The sequence below is a fragment of the Euprymna scolopes genome, chromosome 12, assembly GCF_053919585.1.
Source record: "Euprymna scolopes isolate OS-2025 chromosome 12, ASM5391958v1, whole genome shotgun sequence".
Lineage (NCBI taxonomy): Eukaryota > Metazoa > Mollusca > Cephalopoda > Sepiida > Sepiolidae > Euprymna > Euprymna scolopes.
The window spans coordinates 84,100,729-84,116,845 of record NC_136493.1 but is presented as its reverse complement, the minus strand read 5'-3'; the positions used below and the strand labels follow the sequence as shown (position 1 = coordinate 84,116,845).

The window sequence follows — 16,117 nt, the reverse complement described above, 5'->3', positions numbered from 1 at the left end:
TTTCACAGCACAAATGAACTTTACATTTAGTACAGAACATGAGGATTTTTCCTTTACATACTAGAAGCTTGTAAGTACCCCTTTTGTTGACCACTTCTGGTAGATGACCAATGCATCTGTCCTCATATCCTGCTCTGGAAGAGGCTTGGTTGCATGTCCACAAAGTTTCTTATGAAAATATTCTGGATCGACACTTGAGGAAGAGGGCCACCCTCGTTTTTAATTGAATTTTTTCCGTTTAATATCAATGAAGTCACCAGAGTAGCAAGCATTCATGTATTTGTGCATTGTGTGGATGTGCGTGCGAGCGGTGGTGTGACGGAGGAGGGGTGGACTTGCCGCAGGGAAGTGTTGGATGGGAAAAGAGAAAAAAAGATGGCGCCTGGTGTTTAATAAACTGTGGTCTTGCGAGATCATGAGAAGACAGAGGGCACACATGCAAATGAGATAGGGTGAAAAACTGCATAAAAAGCAAGCTTGAGTGAGAGGAAGGGACAGTGTCGTTTACAGTCATGAGGTTATTGTGTTACTATTGCGAGCGTTGGTGACGATTGAAGTTGAATTCGATACAGATAGTCTCAACTTGAATTCACTTAGAGCATTCTTTTGATACGTCTTGACGTTTATTTTGTCCTGTGAACATCTGTAGAGAAACCAGCTGTTTATTACACACATCTATCATGTGAAACACTAAACAAAGATATTTCCTTTCTATTCTATCATTTGATCACGAATATCTACTCCACCCATGGGTTTATTATACAGGTGCACTATGTTAGGAATATCTATATCATCATAGTTTTTTTTTAATTTTTTGTTGAATCGTTTACATTTCTCATCTGGAAACAAAGTTGCATAGGATAATGCTAGGCATGCTGATCTATTATCGTACCACTTTACAGAAGTTATGATAGCATTTCCATTTTGAATCTCAAACTCATCAAAAGATCCACAACCTGATATAGAAAGTTGTTTTTAATTGTTGCTTGGCAGTCCTTGGAGTCTTCTTTATTGTATAGAGTCACACACTCAGATCTGTCATGAGAGATGATCAATCAATTTCAGTGATGTAAAACAATTGCCACAATGCAGCTTAAAATTTTGGCTATTGGAAATGCATTCTGACAGTTGCAACACAGAATTTGAACTAGGACCAAGATCAGGCACTTCTGGATTATTCACTAGGTTAATTTTTCCTGTATAAGGAAAAAAGTTATACACAACACCAGTACTGTCTGCTAAAACAAAAAATTTGTAGCTCTATTTGTGTGGCTTTTTTTGGCACATACTGTTTCATTAATGATGCTTCTTTGAAGGTGGGGGGGGGGGCTTTATTCGACCACAGATAAGAATTCTAACACGGATATTTTCTGAAATTTTTGACATAGATGATCTACAAGCATTCTTATTTTTCAGATTTTATTATTTTCGTTTATTCTTGAGTTGTCTACGAAATGCAAATAAGACTGTATGTCTTCCCATCTTTGCCATGTCATTGTTGAAGAAATTTTATCACTGAAGGAATACTATAACCCATGCATCCTAGTATCTGATATCTTCATGATAGACATTTGCATTGCAATTCTAATCCATTGTCCAAGTTCTTCTTAGTGCAACAGGAGAGGTTTGTTCACATTGCATATAAATTTGATTGTTCACAACTTTTATCTAGTAATTCTTCATTTGAAGTGAAATTCTTAAAATATTCCATTGGTAACCGTTCTTTTTCATTTTCATTTTGTATTAGAAATTTCGGAATTGATGAAGTTATTTCCCTTCTAGATACTTTATTCCAATATGGGTGATTCGTAGTAGATTTTCTTTGTTTTTCTTTTACTTTTACTTCAGGTGGGTCTTCTTCATTTCTTTCCAAAACCATGGATGTAGTTTTAGATTCTTCATCGGAAATATCACTCGCAGGAAAAAGATAGTTAGGGTCTTCATATTCAGCATCTGGTTTATCTGATTGTTTATCACTGTCATAGGTCACATGTTCAGCTAAACGCTCAATTCGAGTAAGTTTATTTTTTGTTTTATAAAAAGTTCTTGTAGAGATTGACTTTGAAGCATTTGAAAAAATAACATATAAATAAAAAATTAAAATATGTGTAAACTGTAAATGTATAACTCATATAAAAAGTCAGCAACACATAATGCAGACGCTAGATCTGTCCTACCATGATACAAAGAAGAAAGCAATAATTTATTTCTGTAATAATTTCAAATCATCTTATTTTTCTATCTAGTAGCATGATCCATCTAAGGATCCACGGAGAATACAATTAAAAATAATTTTTAAAAGATAAATAATAAATTAATAGATAAATAAGATAATAATAATAATAATAATAATAATAATAATAATAATAATAATAATTAATAGATAAATAAATAACTATTACATTCATGTGGTGCTTTGTAATACTCTGGTTGAGAGAATAACTATTACATTCATGTAGGGCCTGTAATATTATGGTCGAGAAAATGTTGGGAGGGATGAAGTCAATCTCATTTTGGTTAGAACTCTTTCGTATTTTTCCTTTGTAATCACCCACGTGCGAGTCAAGGCAGCGAGAAATCTTATAAACGGGCAAGTCACAGCCAAATAACCCGAAACTGTTCCATTTATCCTTGTAAATAAATTCATCTTTACATATTCCGCCTGTGATTTTTTTTTCGATTCTTATTACCATACATAAAAATATAACATTTATAAAGGAGCTTTGAATACTAAAATCCCCATATACATTATTTTCTTGATAAAATATTCATAAATTATTACTACTGTAAAAATAATAGTTATTTTTCACGTGAATGACAAGAAGGACCATATAGCTCTTCTTCAGTTAAGTATCCCAGTGCCCCGTTGGACCATATAGTCCCGTTATGAAATCCATAGGGATGTCTAAATTGTTTGTGAGAAATCACCAGCATTTGACGCACTATCAGTCACGTCATCATTTTGCCTGTCTTATAATTGTGCATATTTTTTACAGATGATGCAAGTCGCTTTAATTGAATCAGGAAAGAAGCGTTTTTTATGTTTTGGGTGGGGGGTGGGGGTCTTTTGTTCTTGTTTATGTTAATTTTACTAATTAAGGACCTCTGTACATTTTTTTAAATAGGTGCTAAAATCAAGTTGACCCTTCCCAATAAAAAACATCTTTCAACAATTAAAATAATTTCAAGGTGTAGTTGGATTTGTTATTTCATAATTGCCAATAGTCAGGTTTAAATTGGAAAACCTTATTCAAAAATCTATGTTTAAAACTTCACATCGCAGAATATTGGAATTTTATTCTATTTAAATCTTTTAAAAATTATTTTTTTAGAATTCTGTTGTTTTTTTTGTTTTGTTTTTTGTAATTTAATTAATTATATATTATTGAGAAAAAAACGTTGATTTTTTTTAACATAATAATATTGATATTATGGCCAATTTTTTTATTTACACCTTCAACGTAAGTGAAATAAGTAATGGGTTTATATATATATATATATATATATATATATATATATATATATATTGTTTAGTTTTCGTAACATAGGTGCTAAAATTAAGTTGAGCCCTCCCTAGAAATAAACATTTTTCAACAATTAAAATAATTTCAAGGTGTAGTTGAATTTGCTATTTTATAATTGCCAATAGTCATTTTTTTATTATATGAAAATATTTTTTTAATTGGGAAACCTTATTCAAAAATGGGAGTGTTAGAACAGCTAAAAAATAAATTTTCACTCACATATTCAATGAAAACTGCTTTTAAAATATAAATTAATTTAAAATTGAATACATATCGCGAATTTCATGAAAATTTGATTATTAATTGATTTTTACTAGATTTTTTTAAAACACAAAATGATCACTACATAAGAACGTTGCTTTGTTGAAAATTTTCATTCAAAGACAAGAGTTCTCTGATTAGTAGTCAATCAAGGTAGGCGTTGCAACAATAGTTATGTTGCTGTAGGAAATACATTATCCCCAATAGTCTCGTAATAGTAACAAAATTTAGTGATCAATTTCACCGGAGAAGTACACAATCTAAAAATAAAATAAAATAAAAACTTCCCCCGACCGCTCTCAAGTGCTACTTTATATATACTCATTCAACCAATGAGAGCGGTCGGTACACAACAAGGTACTTTATTACAGATAGGGAGTTGTGGATAAATTTTCCTTTTTTTCCTAAGAACCGCAGGCAAGTCTTTCTTAGTATATAATTTCGAACAGTTCTAACACGATTTTGGTCTCATATTTTCATTATTTTCGTACACTGTAAAAAATTTAAAAAATATATATATTACTAGTTTATTTGAAGCTTCTTCTTTTAAATGGTACAAAAGTTATGATGACAATATTACATCGTGTTAGATATAGGGGATGGGGGTAGTGGCATAGTGTCAGTTTTGCCGCTTGGGGCGGTCGGAAAATTTGCCCCCCTCCCCGGCATATAATTACCTATTTCCCCTCCCCGCTGGCATATAATTACCTGTTTTACCCCCTCCCCCGCTGGCATATAATTACATGTTTTGACCCAACCCCCGCTGGCATTTGCCGCCTACTGCTGGCATATGACAACCTGTTAAAACCTTCAAAATTCCAAAAAGCGATCAAAATATTTATTTTCATTGAACTAATGTTTGTACAATTCCCTTCAGATTAATGTTTACATAATTCCCCTTTTTTAAATTTTAATTCAATTATAAATTTCTTTTCAATAATTTGAATAATAATAAGTATGTAAACATTAATCTGAAGGGAATTATGTAAACGTTAATATGAAACAAAAGAAACCAAATGTTTGTTTTTTTCAAAACAAAAACGTATAATTCAAATTATAAAAAAAAATGTTAAATTAAGTTAATTGGCTACACAAACAAATATAATAATAAAATTAAATGAGAACATTTGGACACCTGAAAATGTTATGAAATGATAAAATCATTTTTATTTACTTTTTCTTGTTGTTAAAGTCCGAATTTTCACAAAATACATGGATGTGTCAAAAAGAGGATAGTCCGATGTAGTTTTCTTTTCTTTTTCTTCATAATGTTATTATTAAGAGGTTGAGCGTCTCGAAGAGGAAAAAAACGTCTTGTATCAGCGTTTTTTGGAAACCCGTGTGTATAATCGCTTGGTTTAAGCTCAAAATTTAAGAAATTTGTTGTTGTTAATAATGTTTCAATCCTTTATAAAAAAAATAGTCTAAATTTTTTTTTAAATGGATGTATTTATGAATTGAAAATAAGGCTATAAATTTATTTTTTGTGAGAGAACATCAAGGCATCAAGTCGGTTGAAAATTTACAAACATACTTTTCGCAATTTTTTCTGCAAAGTTATCAATAACTCTATCAAAATTCACTCTATCGATAAGTTCCCTCTTTATGCAGAGGATTGCCAAGTCTGTAAGCTTTGTCTGGCTAATTTTGGATCGAAAGTAGTTTTTTATGAGTTTCAGTTTCGAGAAAAAGTGCTCACAGCTGACAACGCTAATAGCTCGGGTAAGGAAAATGCGCTGCAAGATCACAATATTAGGGACGGAATCCTCAAGGTGGTATCTGTGTATGAAGTTCAAAAGTTGAAGGAGTTCATTGAGTTTGTCTTTTCCTGAAGATTTCACAAAATACTGTAATCTGTTCCTTTCGGCAAAGAATTTATATTTTTCTATATCTTTGCCAACTTCACCGAGCTGACAATCATAATTATCATCAAGCAGATTTGACGGTGTAAGAAAAGCATATTTACTTGCAAGATTTACTTGCGGATACGATGCTTCATGCTTATCTCCATTTCAGAGCAGAGTTATTTTGACTCGTCTATTGCAGTGTCCACCATGTTTTCTCTATTCTGAAGAAGACAATCTCTCAACGCCGTCAGCCTGACAGAACTTTGTTGCAGATCCAGTCCCTTTTCTCGAAGATACTTCTGGGCATCATTGATTTCTGGGAGAATAGTTTTCCAAAACCTCAGAAATAAAAGAAATGGAAACGGAAGCGACAATACCAAGTTGAGAATTAAAAATGCATCTGATCTTGTTGTTGCATTTTCTCCTTCTTCTGTGAGCTGTTCCAGGGCAATGACGACTTCCAATAATCTTTTTACCACAGCATTTACAGCACCTGCTCGACTACTCCATCTAGTTTCCATAGTCCGCTTGATACTTAGACCGATCGAGTGAATCAAGACGTCCCAGCGATGTGTAGATGCAGAAAAGAACAAGAATGACCGGTCTAGTGTGCCAAAAGAATGTAACAGCGTGAATCGTTACAGAAACGGCATGTACACAAGCCAGATTTAATGAATGGTTAGTGCATGGCACAAATAGAGCTTTTGAGTTGATTTCAGAGATTCGTTTCTGCACACCCGATTGGTGGCCTGCCATAATAGCAGCATTGTCAAATGCCTGGCCAATATAGTCACCAATCTGAATCCCATCGTTCTCCAATTGTCTCAAAATCAGTTTAGAAATGTCCCTCCGCGCTTTTACCTTTTGTCTCGATGGAGCAGAGAAACGACTCCTCCACTGTCACTTTATTTTCGTCAATTTTTACGTAGCACAACACCTCACTCATCTGGTCCTTGTGAGATACATCAGGAGTGCTATCAAACATTATGCAAAAATATTTGCTTTCTTTGATCTGATCGATGATTTTCTTTCTCACCTGCTTTGCTAAAATGCTTAAAAATTTATTTTTAATTTCTGGTGACAGATGAGAAGTAGCGATTTTCTTTCCCAGGTTAATTTTCACCAAATGTTTATCGAGCACAGGATCATACTTGGCCAATAAATTTACCAATTCTAAAAAATTCCCTTTGTTTTCTTGATCTCTTTCATCATTATGGATGTCTTCCCAGTGACCCTGTAGTGCCAGATTTTGCTTGGCGAGAAATCTGATGGTGTCCAGCAATCTAACTAGAATTTCCCGCCACTTCTTAGTTTCCTTCTCAATAAGATGTTGCTCTACTTTGTCAACTACCTTTCCTTAAGCAAGTCGGATCTCTAGATCCTTCCAGTTGAGAAACGCTTCAGCAATATTAATTGGACGTAAAAAAAAAATAAAAAAATAAAATCCTGTTACCAGAATTAATTCATCATAATAAATTTCGGTTTAATCATAAATACATCAGTAATTATAAAATTTTGTTAATAGTTTGAAAAAATAAATTACTCTGTGATTGTTCGAAACTTGACAGAAATTCGGCAGTATTTAAACTATCAAATAGAAAGCCACTTAAATAGTATTTGAGGTGTAGCGCTTAGTTCCCATTTAGAATTATATGCCCTGATATGACGATTATAAAATCTGTTTACAGTCGATTTTTATTCCATACTTGCTTAATGTTTCTACAATTCCAAAATTACGTAATTTTCGGTTGCTTTTTTTCCGTTGTATCATTTAATTATTTGTGATGTTTGGAAGTATTTTTCTTGACAAAAGTGTTTTGTTTAATTTTTCAACATTTTTTGGAACATGAAAATCAACTGCTTTCTTTAAAAGGTTATCTAGAGAATTTATGCAACTTTTTAAAACTTTGTTTTGCAAATAAAATAAATTTACATCGTATTTTGATGTTATTATAATTTTAGTCTCAGTGATAATTTAAAAACAATAAATATTTATCATTAGTACCAATCATGAAAAATTCAATTAAAAATTTAAAACAATCGATTTTGGAATCGTAAAGTAGGGACACATTTTCCGATTCCGATACCTCCGACTTTTTAAAAAAAATTTCGGTATAATATTTCAAATTTTTTGTTAGCTTTTATTTTCTATATATATCCTTACAAAATGCCGCCCCCCCCCCTGGTATGTGCCGTTCGTAAAATAGGGACACATTTTTCCGATTCCAATACCTTCAATAGTTCCGATTTTTTACAAACATTTCCGTATAAAGTTTAAGATATTTTGTTAGCTTTTATTTATTTTTATTTATTTTTCTATTTTCTATCTTTACCCTCTCAAAATGCCGTCCCTGACATGGGTCACTCGTAAAATAGGGACACATTTTTCTGATTCCGATATCTCTAAAGTTCCGAGTTTTTTTTAACCTTTTCGGTATAAAATTTCAAATTTTTTGTTAGCTTTTATTTATTTGTATATATTTTTTCTATTTTTTTATTTTTCCCTCTCAAAATGCCGCCTTCTGACATGTGCCGTTCGTACAGTAGGGACACATTTTTCCGATTCCAATATCTCCAAAAGTTTCGATTTTTAAACAAACTTTTCGGTGTAAAACTTAAGATATTTTGTTAGCTTTTATTTATTTTTTCTATTTTCTATTTTAACCCCCTCACAATGCCCCCACCCCGATTTAGGCCGCTCGTACAGTAGGGACACATTTTTCCGATTCCAATACCTCCAAAAGTTCCGATTTTTTAAAAACTTTTCGGTATAAAATTTAAGATATTTTGTTAACTTTTATTTATCTTTTTTTTCTTCTATTTTTACCCCCTCAAAATGCCGCCCCCCTCTGACATGGGCCGCTCGTTAAATAGAGACAAATTTTTCTGATTCCGGTACCTCCAAAAGTTCCGATTTTTTACAACCTTTTCGGTAAAAATATTCCGATTTTTTTTTTGTTAGTTTTTATTTATTTTTCTATTTTTTATTTTTAGCCTCTTAAAATGCCGTCCCTGACGTGTGCCGCTCATAAAATAGGGACACATTTTTCTGATTCCTATATCTCTAAAAGTCCCGATGTTTTACAACCTTTTCGGCATAAAATTTCAGATTTTTTTGTTAGCTTTCATTTATTTTTATTTTTAATTTTTTCCCCCTCAAAATGCCGCCCCCTGGAACGTGCCGCCCGGGGCGGACCGCCTTCCCTCCCGCCCTTGCTACACCACTGGATAGGGGATTAAATCTGTGTCTCGCGTTGGAGGTACCTAGAAATCTAATATTTAATATCAATAAGAAGGAGTTAACTGACAAAAGCAGGTCTCAGTACCCTCTGCAAAAACATATCTATCGTATGCAATGTATTACAATGGTTATCTCACTTTGGTTAACAACCAGAATGGCATAAATATTACACTTTCACAGTTAGGTAAGTAACGTACGAACGCACACACACTCACAGCTGCCCAACAGCTGGTTTAAGCATGTACGACCAGCTGTGTTGTATCAAACGACGCCACAATACGTATTAGATGTTTTAAAATTAGATGTAGACGAGCGTTGCATGTTTGCCCTCACGTCGAGAGTCGTCAATATGTAGAATAAGAAGATATGAAATCTCATTCTAACATTTAATAACGGCTTTATTGATTACCTTCGTTGATAGGTTGTATAGAAACGGGTTAGTCGTACAAAGAGCTTCGGTGTAAAGACGTTGGGGATTATACAGACCTGTTGAAAGAGAAAAGTTCATGTATGTTTGTGTCTAAAGTAGTAGTGGAAACGTACGTCCCCGATGATTAGAAACAGTACTGCATGATGAGAAAAGAATCCATGTGTATACCGCATTGAAGTCCGTGAGTAGAGATAGCCACGTTGGCTTGTTTGTATTCATGTATAAGTCGAACCTCGAGCCCAAATGCTGGATGAGTTCTTTTGAGTCCCAAGAGAGGTGGGAGTGACAGGTCCATTCAACGGAGTTGTTATCAGTCCAAGATTTAGGAAGAAAGAGAGAGAGTGTGTGGTGTTGCCGGTTTAACCTTTTATAAACTTGATCACGTGACTGAGAGTTGGCTTCTGATTGGACAAGTCAGGAAGGAAGCATATTCAAAATCTCCAGCCGCGAGAATTCGGTCCTGCTTATGTTTGTTGCAATTTCGTCTACTACAACGTGTTCTAAACAGCATCAGCACCCTCTGCACGTGTTCACTAGTAATACACTCTATTTTGATAGAGGATCATACAATCTGTTGTGGACAGGATGGCCTGTTTATATAATTGACGATCACATCCTCATGTTGTTGATAAATGTTAAGTGATTGAGAAGCAAAGATCGCATAATAAAGTCAAAACATACCGATATACGATAATGAATGAATGTAGATTTATTTACATAAATATACATGTGAGCTAATGAATATAGATATAGTAAGAATAAGAGTTTATTGGTGAGAAGAAAGGATTAAGTAACGTTACTTGCAAAGTATTTTGATGAGATACTAGGCTGGTTAGTCAGGAGGGCTGGTTGGCTGGCCATGCCAACCAAAGTGCGTTTCGTCACATGTTGACTGGTTGAGGATCCAGCGAAAAGAGATAGAAGTATATGGAACAGGAAGTGACGTGGCAGTGTCGTTCTTTGGTTACCAGAGTTAAAGGGCGAGAATCAAGTTAGCCTGGGAATTTCAATTCCCACAGTACTCCATTCCTAGTTAGCTGGAAGTTAGAGAAAAGAAAAGAAAATTGGAGAAAAAACATGCATATATATATGTGTACGTGTCCGCTGTGTACAGAACGAGAAACATTTTTTTTATTTTTACTAAGTGTCAAGGTGAAAAGAAGTTGTGACGTTTAAGGAAATCAAGCAAAAATGTTCAAAACTTGTGTAATTGTGGGATGGTCACAGGAACGATGTTGTGAGTTTTAGTGCAAGTGTTGCAGTGATAAACTGCATTGCTGCAGAATCTATGAAACCTGCTCAATGGGTTGAAGTTGGTTTGTGTTGGCCACGAATGTGTCGACTACACACTTACGGTTGCAAGTGTGTCTGCTTGGGAGCTGATCGACAACTACTTAAACAAATTCCTTCACTCACTCACTCACTCACTCTCACTTGGCGCTCCACATTCTACATTCCTCACTCTTCGCTCACCGCTCTTCACTCCCTTCTCTATTCACGTCCATGACTCAGTTGCTACATATTTTTCCGTTAGCATGAAAAAACACGATCATCCACACGCATGCACACACAACGAATAATGCAGATATTCAGCTGCACGCAAGGACATTTACTCTTTATTTTTCCTAGCACACACAAAAATTAAGCCTGTTTTCTCACTGAGAAAACAAAGGACATTTTCTGCTTTTTTTTGTCAAAACAACGAACTGTCTCAAAAACTTTCACATTTGCAAGAACTGTCTATCCAGACACACCTTTTGATCACAAAAAAATGATTCGTTTGTTACTTGTTATTTTTGTGTAAATAAACACCATTTATTTCACATGTTTTATTTTATTTTATTTTATCTGTGGTGAAAAAAGGGATCTTATGATACCTGAGTACCACTACAAGTTGGTGACCATGAACGTGAAACAAACACACGACTACAAGTCAACGAACCTGAACGAAATTCGAGCATGCAACCCCCTCATACAATGGTCCACTAACATTTCTGACATTACTTGGCAGTTTAAAGACCTCAAAACTACAAACTTTTGCAACTAAACCAAATCAAAAGTTTTAGACCTCGACAACAAGTGTCCCAAACTGGGAACGGAACAACTGACAGTTTAAAAGCTTCACAATCACTTTCACACACCACTAAAGGAAAAGAAAGAAATGGAATCACCGCCGGCTGAGACACCTCTGGCCACGTTATCACTTAACATACCAATCTTCAATTCCACTAATATAAAGTCATGGTTTGTACAAATCCAGATACTTTTCGACGTGAAACGGATTACGTTCAGGGAACCAGATATTGTTGCTTAGTCAAAAAGCTACCGACAGACGTCGTCGACGAGGTGACAGATTTACTGGAGAATGTACCAGAAGACAACCTGTACGACCGACTGAAGGGGACGATATTGAAACAGACTGGCTCATCCAACGAGACAAGGTTGCACAATCTCTTCACACAGGTCGAATTAGGAGATCTTACTCCATCACAATTATTACGGCATCTGCAAAGAGATACATACTTCTTCCTGAAAATGTAACATGGCAAAGAAATAAAACATAAGTTGAAAGTTCATGGCAGATAGTGGAGAACGTCTTCTAACTACGTAATTTCATCATTATTTGTGGTCCTGCTTTCTTCTTTACTTTAAAAATTGTCACTGTTGTGTAGTTTCATCATTTTAGTTGTGCATATAAAGCCTTTGCAACAAATATTGTTATATAAAAGGTAAGAACGAACTCTTGCAATAGTATCCAGTAATTTTATTTGAATTCTATTACGAGGCTTTGTTCTGATAGCAGTAACTAAAGAAAACATTCTTTCAATGATTGCATTACTTGCGGGGGTTATTAAGGATGTTAAAGCATATGTTGCAAATTCCTTAAAAATATCATGTTTGGCCATACCTTGCCAGAATTTAAGAGAATCTAGAGGAATCACATTCTCTGTAAAATATAATTCTTCACACCATTCTACCAAACAAACTTTTCTGTATTGCGCCTCAATTATACAGTTATTTTCCATAATATGTGGAAATGAAAAATCTTCAAACTTTGCTCTTAATCTTTGATTAAGAACTTTATCAGGGTCTAGAAATGAAAGCCCTTTAAACAGATTGCCAGCTTCGGGAAGTCTTTTTTATTTGATGTAAGGTTTCTTGCAACATAGCTTGACACCTCAGTTTCAACTTTTTTATTTTCTAGTTTTTGTCTACCTGTGCGCTTGCAGTTAATGTGAACCTATGGATTACCTGACTGAAATTGGCACCAAAGTCAGCATTTTCTAATGTTTTACATGTTCCATCTTTGTTGAAAAGTCTTTCGGACAAACTCTGATGATACATTGGCGATTGTTTTTACAGTTCGTGTGGATCACTGTTTTCTTGTTGAAATGTTAAATTTATCATTTCAAATTCCTGAACAATAGAAGTTGCAAACAAAAAATAAAAATAATTAATCCTATCTACCAGCATTTCTTTTAGCAGATGACTTTTGTATTTTGAACTAATATTTAATTCTGCTTTACAAGTGCTAAAATAACCTAATAATTCCTTCCAGTAATTTTGAAATGGAAGAGTAATATTTCTCCCTTGGTCGTTTTCTCCATCTACAGGGTTTATTATTTGAAGTAAATTTTTGAATTCTTCTTGTCAAAGGGCACTATTACTGAACCATAATGGCACTTCAGTTAAGAGAAAACCAACATTAGCAAGCAGCTTTGAGGATGCATGTTCCGTGCAAAGACTCAAAGAATGACAGAGGCATTTCATCTGAATACAACCTGGTGATTCAGTCTTAATTTGTGACCACACTGAATTTTTATGGACAAGCACCAGGATAACATTAGGAAATTTGTCCAATTAAAATGAAATTATATCTATACTTTTAAATAGATGAGGACCCTCAGCTATTCCTCCTAAAAATGTGATTCTATTTTTTTCAAATGATTACTTGTGAACATCCTGAAAAGAAATATTTTATAATTTAAATTAAGTAATTAGTTTCGCATATAAATTAAACATAAAATTACCCTCCATTTTTGGACCATCATAATATTTTAGGGTGGATAACTTTTTTCTATCTCCAAATCTGACTGACAAAAAAAACAAATGAAATTGTCTTAAAAAGTAAAAAGCACAGAATTTATCTCCCATAGCAAAAACATATGCCCCAGTTTAGAAGAATTTTTCTTTCACTGACCAAGGACAGACTAGATAAAGTATAGTATCAGAACAGGTACTACACTTTAACGTAAGCATTGATTTGTACATAAGTTCCTATTTGTCTACTTTATTTGTCTATCATATTCTTAGAGAAGAATTATTTCAGTCGCCACAATACCAAATTTACTCAACTTGAAATATCTCTAAAATATTGCTAAATTTTATTTTAGTCATAACTCTAAAACTAAACTTTATTTCCAAGAACTATCTAGGCATTATTAAGACAAATGTGTCTATTAATCCAAGATAGTTAGAAAATCTATAATCATTGATTTTTAATGAAACTTTTGGAATTTACTCAGGAAAAAGTATATTTCTTGACAAAAGATTTCTGCCTCAGCAGAAAAATATTCAACAAAATGTTTACCTGGAAAATTATTTTACCGAAAACTATTAATATTAAACTTTACAAAAGTTTACAAGTTTTGGCATCTAAACTACTTTTTAAATTACTTAATTATAACTTTTTCTTTAATAATTACTATTAAATTAATATTTATATAAAATGATCAGAAAAAAGGCCAAATTTGAAAAAAGGCCAAACAGAAATTTTGAAGGCCAAACTGCTTTTAAAAAGACCAAATTTCGCGAAATTTTGCCTTAAAAGTCAAGCTGGCAACCATAAGAAGTGACGTGGCTGTGTCGCTCTCTGATTACCAGAGTTAAAGGGCGGTAATCGAGTTAGCCTGGGAATTTCAGTTCTCACAATTCCTTCTAGGCGTTCAAGGGTTAAGCAACCTTAACTTTGTCAGGGATATTACTATTGTATATTCAATCATGTTCATGAATATTAATATTGTATGCTTTCTTCTATTCACAGCTACTACTCCAGGAATTTCAACAATAGGTAAATACTCATATGCACAATTATACTTTTATTTAAATAAAAAACAATATGAAAAAAAGATAAATAAATTTCTACTTCAAATTCTAAATTCATGATGTTTCTCTTATAATTTATTCCAATAAAGAAAATGTTAATCATTGAAATTATTTAAGCTTTTTAAATGATCTTTTAAGAATCAAGAGTTTATAGAACAAATGCGCTCAGACACAAGGATAAGAAATAAACTATGTATCTTTTTTATTCTCACTCTTACATAACACAAATAACAAATACAAAACAGGCTATGCTTAGATCTTGTATATTCCGTGATAAAAAAAATAAAATAGACATTGTTGCTTAAATGGTGAAGTTGTTTGGATATTTTTGTTTATGGATTTTTTTTTAAAACAGTCAGCAATTTAGGTGAAATATGAAAATGAACAACAATAATTTATTAATACAAACATTTATAAACAACAATATTACATAGCAATTTAAAAATTTGTGTCAATAGCAACAACGTTCTAGTTTGGATTGAGAACTATATATACTTGTATATGTAATTATCATATTTTCGGCATTTAATAAAAAAAAAAAAAGAAAAAGTGCATGTTATTAACATTGCTGCCACAATAATTTGAAAAAATCCAATGAATTTACTTGTTTTGGCATGAAAAAAGGTGCCAGTATATACGTTTAACCCTCTAGAGCCGCCCGTGCCATATATGGCACAATCCTAATCAGGAAGATTAGAGCCCAAGGTGACAGATGGCACATTTCATAACTTTCAAGTTTTTAAATGAATTCACTTTTTTTTTTTGTTTCAGATTCATGATTCTTGATCCAATAAAATCTATAATTTCAAATTTCAGAATTTTTGTTCAAGTATTAATATGTTCATGCTTTAATGGATAAGTAGCTTTAATGGATTAGATTTCTATATTTCTGTCTTGGTTCTTTAGTTTGTTGTCATATCTTATGCTGGTCTGATTTATTTCCGATAGCTGTTTTCTTCAGCTGACTTGTTTTTTTTTCTGTTTTTTTTTTTTTTTTTACATGGGGGTCACCACTTATCAAGGCCTGGAGGCCACTCAGGGATAAGGGTTATCATGTGTACAGTAATCAATGAGATAGTATTGTGATCATTAGTAGTGGAGATTTGATAGAGTGTCTTATTTAAGGGGGCGGTTTGTCAGGAATTTGTTTATGTTGGATTTGAAGACATCCAAGTTGTAGTCAGGTGGGAAACAGGCGAACGGAAGAGAGTTCTACAATCGTGCACTTCTGAGAAAGAAGCTCTGTTCATGGAATCTACGTTTGGATTTAGGCACAGATAACGAGTGGGGAAAATTATTGACTAGTTTCAGCCAGACGGGTGTTTCTTGTGAAAGATTGGCGAGGGGGGGGGGATGAGGGATTGGAGCTCAGATGAGCACTTACCATGAAAATAACGATAAAACAAAGAGAGACTCACAACGTCTCTTCTGTGGGAGAGAGGCTGCAGGGAAGAGAAAAGGGCATCCCCCACCAAACCACGAAGTTTATTTTGTACTCTGTCAAGGCAGGATAGGCTGTTTTTAGCAGCTTCTGCCCAGATGTGGCAGCAGTACTCCATCCTTGGACGTACTTGGCTTTTATACGGATAGAGAATTGCATCAATAGTGAGATATCTTCTGGAGCGGTAGAAGGATTCCACCATTTTCCCAGCGTCCCTGGCAACAGATTTGATGTACATGTTCCATTTCAGATCAGGTATAAAGGTCA

General features: G+C 33.7%; 1 protein-coding gene across 1 annotated transcript in view; it reads left to right on the top strand.

The window, feature by feature from the left end:
- LOC145291077 (uncharacterized) overlaps positions 1 to 16,117 on the top strand; it is a 240,441-nt gene that overhangs the window by 153,477 nt on the left and 70,847 nt on the right. Inside the window, exon 28 of the mRNA XM_080136591.1 lies at positions 14,348 to 14,374. Within this exon, the coding sequence (XP_079992717.1) occupies positions 14,348 to 14,374 (27 nt within the window). The remainder of the gene's footprint in view (positions 1 to 14,347; positions 14,375 to 16,117) is intronic.